The sequence below is a fragment of the Pseudopodoces humilis genome, chromosome 1 (assembly GCF_049639895.1).
Source record: "Pseudopodoces humilis isolate 2021_Gansu_Grassland_sample_001 chromosome 1, ASM4963989v1, whole genome shotgun sequence".
Lineage (NCBI taxonomy): Eukaryota > Metazoa > Chordata > Aves > Passeriformes > Paridae > Pseudopodoces > Pseudopodoces humilis.
This window is the reverse complement of record NC_142200.1, coordinates 125,373,894-125,379,586: the sequence shown is the minus strand read 5'-3', so window position 1 is coordinate 125,379,586 and position 5,693 is coordinate 125,373,894. Positions and strand designations below refer to the sequence as shown.

The 5,693-nt window shown below is 45.7% G+C and overlaps 1 protein-coding gene across 1 annotated transcript; it reads right to left on the bottom strand.

The window, feature by feature from the left end:
* Positions 1 to 654: 654 nt before the first annotated feature.
* On the bottom strand, positions 655 to 4,540 carry COXFA4 (cytochrome c oxidase associated subunit FA4). The gene is made up of 4 exons (XM_005518831.3): positions 4,374 to 4,540; positions 3,635 to 3,723; positions 3,245 to 3,305; positions 655 to 875 (listed from the first exon to the last, which is right to left on the bottom strand). The coding sequence occupies exons 1-4, from the start codon at positions 4,416 to 4,418 to the stop codon at positions 819 to 821; spliced, it is 252 nt and encodes an 83-aa protein (XP_005518888.1). The 5' UTR covers positions 4,419 to 4,540; the 3' UTR covers positions 655 to 818.
* Between the last annotated feature and the right edge of the window lie 1,153 nt (positions 4,541 to 5,693).

Here is a 5,693-nt window from a genome sequence, read left to right as displayed (position 1 = left end):
TTCTTTTAGTCTCAGCAAGACTCAGCCAAGTACTAAAGTGTAAGATTTTGCCCTTTCTAAAAGGTGTTTTCGTTCTTACATGAATAGCTAATTATTTTCCAAAACCTGTACCCTCTTCTGCTATGTGCTTCCCTTCTTTTAAACTGGGATTCATGGGAAATCTTGAGAATGTTTGTAGAATTTTGTTTCTTAAATACTAAATGTTGTCTTTCTGTTTATTAAAAAAACGTGCTTAACTTGAAGAGAAACAAGAAAGAAAAGAAACAAAACCTTTTGGAGAGCTCAGTCTGTTTTTTCTCCCTTCCCTCCAGCAACATATGGCAACATCTGCTCCTTCCCTGATGGATAATGACTTGTTGGCATTGACTTTTCTGCAACCAAAACATCTTAAAGTGGCAAGTATATAAATTCAGATGCAATTAAAAAAAAATATATATGCACACATATAAATGCTTTCAAATTCTTGAAGTTTGGTATAACTGGATGAGCAAGCAGTTCTTTTTCTGAGACCAACACACTAAGCATAAAGCCCATCACAACAACTTTGCTTTCTTGTTGAGGAAATATGAATTGGCTTTTGCTTATTGACAAACCATACAGCAGAAACTGTTAATAGGAGGATACCGTCATTTTGCAAAATGAAAGAACACACAGTTCCAAGTTTTAAACATTTATTATGCCTCATCAAAACAGTTTTAAACACATAATCTAGTGCCGTGTGAGGCATATTTCATTGTTTCCTGGATGATTAAGCATGACACTTGTGCGGGTGGCTTCCGGAAGACCTTTCTGTGCAGCTTATGGACATGAGGGTGTTTCTAGAAGTCAGGACGGTCCTTTTTGAGTCTGCTGTAGTCCATATTAACCGAGTACAACTAGGAAGGAGAAGGGAAAAAATATGAATTAAGAAGCTTGACTACACATTTTCCCTGGTATTTACTAAAAATATGCATCATTGAACTCACGTCAGGCAACTGAAATAGTATTTTGAGTCTGTGAACCGGGCACTAATAAATAAATAAAAACTTTTGATAAACCGTAACTTTTTAATATTAATTCTACACCCAGTATTAAAAGCTCTGCATTTAAAATGAGGCAATGGTCATGTCTTCCACTGGAGAAAACCCACAATGTCTCTTTTAACCCCCAGAATTAGAAGTCCATTCAGAGGAACTTTTTACAGTACTGCTGAGTTTATCCATTTTGCTCAAAATCTATGGCTCCTGTATAAGGCAGCAAAAGCTTGGCAAAAGCTAGCTTGCCAAGTGGCACAAAGCACAGTGTCTGTGGACAGACAGACACAAAGGTGTGCCACTTTTAAAGCAGTGCTACAAAATCCAAGTTTGGTTTACGTAGCTGCATCTAGAACAGCAAAGGATGACAAGGAGGAATTAAGGTCAGAAGAGATCCTCTCACATGCTCAGTTTATATTATAATTGGATCCTGTTACAAGCAACCCAGAACAACCCAAATAGCGCCTGAGGACAATGAGTTTACAGATTAACGGCATGTTTTGGCATCCCAGCCTGACTTGACATCAAGCATCTGATGGTACAGTTTTTCTTAAAAAAACAAACAGATGAAAACCATGTAATCATTAGCCTGATTATTTTTAGTTACACTCAATTTTTTCATTTTTTTAAACTTTCTTAATGAAAACACAACAGCCTACAGCACATTCAAATTACAGCTTTCTGTGCAACTCCTACAGTAATGGTCACACCTTCAACTCCTTTCTTTGGAAAAAGACTGGGAAAATTAATATGACAAAGAAAAGTTTACAATAGAAAAAAAAAATCTCATCAAAAGCTAAGACAAGTATAACAAGAACTTTTTACTAAAGAGTCATCCTCAAATTAGAGTGTATGTTCTTCTCACTTCCCACGGGGCAGATTTGGAAAAAAATGTCCCCAATGATACTCACACCCAAATATGGCAAACCCTGAGGCTGTGTTTGCATGTTAAAGCAGAAGGGGAATGCCACACAAGTCATGCACTCTTTAAAAGAATTTGTGCTGTGCAATATGCAGAGTTTAGGTATTTACAAACCAGCAACATTCCAGAATCAGCAATGAAAACAAAGAATGAAATGTTCTTCTTGTTCTTTAAGGGAACTGCAACCTGTTTCATTTTGGAAGTGTGGGGTTTTTCTACTTATTTCAATGACTGGAATAGTAGCATATGGTACCAAACAAGACACTAGCTTTGAAAACACAGGTTTGCTTTTTTTGTAGCTTGAGAATAATCTTAAAATATTTTTAACAGCAATCTACTAACACAGCACTTCTGTAAAGCATGATTAAAACATAATTCATGTCCAGAGAAGGGCAATGAAGCTGGTGAAGGGGACAGACAGTAAGTCATATGAGGAGTGTCTGAGGGAGCTGTCGCTGTTCAGCCTGGAGAACAGGAAGCTCAGGAGAGGCTGTCACTCTCTACAACTCCCTGAAAAGAGGGTGTAGCCTGGTCGAGGGGTTCTCTCCTCCCAGGCAACCAGCAACAGGATGAGAGGACACAACCTGAAGCTGCATCAGGGGAGATTCAGCTTGGACATCAGGAAGAATTTCTTTACTGGAAGGATTGTCGTACATTGAAACAGATTACCCTGGGTGGGGGTGGAGTCACCATCTCTGGAAGTATGGAAGAAATGACTGGACATGGCACTTAGTGCTGTGGTCGAGTTGACAATACGGTGCTCAGTCAAAAGTTGAACTCAATAATCTTGGAGATCCTTTCCAACATAAATGATTCTATGATTTTACTATTTCCATAAACTACCAAATGTTTTACACATCTTTGCACGCCTCCTCATTAGTTCAATGAAATTAGTTTAATATTAGCTAAAGAACATTTCTATTGCATCCAGTTACTTACAGTAGTTTTGTTTTCAAAAAATCAACTGCATACCTGAACTCATGGTTATGTTAAACACTAACATTTTCGTGCAGTGCTTCTCCTGAGTAAAGGCCAACAGCTCAGAGCTTAAAAAAAAATAGTAGTTCAGATCTTCTGGAGTTTTGTCCTTCTCCCTGTAGTTTATTTCTGATTTTTAAATCAACCACTATTATGAGAGTTTTAAACCTCAAACTCAGCCACTTCTGCTCAGAGTTCTAGAGGCAAACAAATTCTGCACAAAAGGAATACATCATTCAGCCAACTACTTTCCCGTATAATCAAACATTCTAAAGCAGTAGGCTACACCTCTAATATGAAGCTTCGTAAAATTCTGTATTTCTCATTTTACCTTGTACTGGTCACTGGGAGACATTTTGTTCCAAGGTTCTGGGTTATTTTTCTTGTCCCAGCTATTGAAAGAAATGCAAGATGTGAGACAATATTAACACTATCTTCAAAATTAAAAAGAAAAAACAAATTTTATATGTACTGTGGTAATTAGGCCATGAAGTCACCCATCCAAGCAAATTTTCACAGAAAAAGGCATTGTCCTTTGTCAGCAGTCTCTAAATACCATGGTAAACAGAGAGATCTCCAAATCAAGGAAGCCACCACACACTTGTCATGTGTCAGATGATACTGGATCAAGACATTAAGGCCTCCAGGAACATAAAAACCAAGGCAGTGGAGTGCAATATAAGCAGCACGAGGACTGGCACTGGGATTACTGAATACATACCTGACGTCAGGGTTGAACATCGCCAAACGCATGAGATACAGGCTTGCACCTACACCGCCAGATCCAATGATCACAAACAGAGGGATCAACTGGAGTAACAACACAAAAAAAAGTTAAATATCATCCTACAATACAGAAAAATAGTATTGATACATAGCACTTCTGACTGCAGCTATGGCAAGTCAAAGAACAAATCTTACAAGTCAAAAAACAAATCTTACAGACTTTGAGCCACAAATGTGTGGCCCTCTAAACCCCTGGCTAAGATCCCTATTTGCGGGACATCCCTGGGGTCATTGAGGAACCAACAGCTGTGAAGAAGCAGGTATGAAAATAAAACATCCAGAGAAACCAAAACCAAACCAAATATTCCGTCACGTCGCGTTTCTGAGACAGACAATCGTCCTTTCACTGCCAAAGAAAGCCCCTACCGTCTGTACTCAGACAACAATACCAAAACCATGAGAGTGGGGGCGCGGGGGCAAATTGATGGGCAAGAAGAACGGAAGGGCCACCTCGATCCTTGCAGCACAAGCAAGGCCGCAGAGATCGGAAGAAAAAGGGGACGTGGCCATGTCTGCTCGACGAGCTCCGGGCGGTCCAGGGGCCCGGCATGCACAGGAATGACACAAGAAATGGATGGGCGAGGAGAAGGCTACCGGCGCGGCCGGGGGCACCGAACGGCGGCAGAGAAGGGCGAGAGCGCGGCGGGGCCGGGTACTCGGGCTCAGGTACTCACGGCCGGATGCTTCTTCGCGTGGGTGAGGATAACGCGTAGCACCATGGCGGTGGTGCCGGGGTAGCGGCGGTTCGACGGGTGCGGGAGAAGATCTCGCTCTCTGCAAGCTCCGCAGCGTTGCCTCCCCCTTCAACCACGGAGCCCCAATGTCACCGAGGCCCCCGCCGCGGCAGGTGCCGCCGCCGCAGCCCGGATGTAGCAGCTCTGGCGTTCGCCTGCTCGCCCTCCGCCGCCCCGCGCCGCCCGGCCGCGCCGCCGCGCCGCCCCGCGCCCGCCCCGCCCCGCTCCCCCGCCCCCGCGGGCCCCGCGGCAGAGCGGCCCCGGCCCGCGGCAGCGCGGGCAGCGCGGGCGGCAGCAGGCACCGACACGGGCACCCCGGGGCAGCCGGGCAGCGCCGCCCCTCCCCTCCCGCTGCCGTGTGGGCAGCGCCTGCGCCCGGGCTGCCCGCGGCGGGCAGGGCCCGGGAGCTGGGGCAGCACGGCCTAGAGGGCCGCCAGACTGCCGGCACCCTCACAGAACGGACCAGGCTGGAACCCTCAGTGGGTTGTCTGGTCCAAACTCCCTGCCAGGCAGGGTCATCCTAGAGCACATGGCACCAAATTGCATCTCGATGGTACTGGAATATCTCTGGCGAGAGAGACTCCACAACCTCTTTGGACAATCTGTTCCAGAGTGTGGTCAACTGGACAGTAAAGAAGTTTTTCTTTGTATTTAGGTGGAATTTCCTGTGCATCACTTTTTGCCCGTTGCTTTACATCCCATTGCTTGGCACTTCAAGGAGAGCCTGGCTCCATCCCCTTGACATCCCTTAGAGATAGCAATAAAGTTCCCTTTCAGTCGTTCCCTTTCGAGGCTGAACAGGCCCAGCTCTCCCAACGTTTCTTCTTAAGAGAGATACTCCCTTAATTGTTCTCGTTAATTCTCCACAGGACCCGTTCCAGGAGCTACCTGTCTTGTACTGAGGAGCCCAGAACTGGATGCAGCATTCCAGGTGCAGCCCTCACCAGGGCAGAGCAGAGGGGCAGGATCATCTTCCTCAGCCTGTTGGCAATGGTTTTCCTAACGCACCCCGGGATACCGCTAGTCTGCTTGGCTGTAGGGGCACGGTGCTGGCTCATGGACACCTTGATTTCCACCAGGACTTTCCTGGCACTGCCCTCACACCGCCCAAGAGCTGCTGCCACCGAGACATGGGGCAGAGCCCACCACTGCCTGCTCCCCGTGCCATCAGGTAGCTGGGAAGGTGTGTGGCAGTGGCGGTACATGCACACTGTGTCTGCCTCTCAGCTGGGCTCCCTTCACAGGGCAGGTCTGAGCGCT

Coding starts and splice junctions, on each gene's coding strand:
- COXFA4 (XM_005518831.3), bottom strand. CDS start 4,418: ATGGTGCTACGCGTTATCCTCACCCACGCGAAGAAGCATCCGGCC. Junction 3,724..4,373: donor ACGCGAAGAAGCATCCGGCC/GTGAGTACCTGA, acceptor TTGTTACTCCAG/TTGATCCCTCTGTTTGTGAT. Junction 876..3,244: donor CTCCCAGTGACCAGTACAAG/GTAAAATGAGAA, acceptor TCTCCTTCCTAG/TTGTACTCGGTTAATATGGA.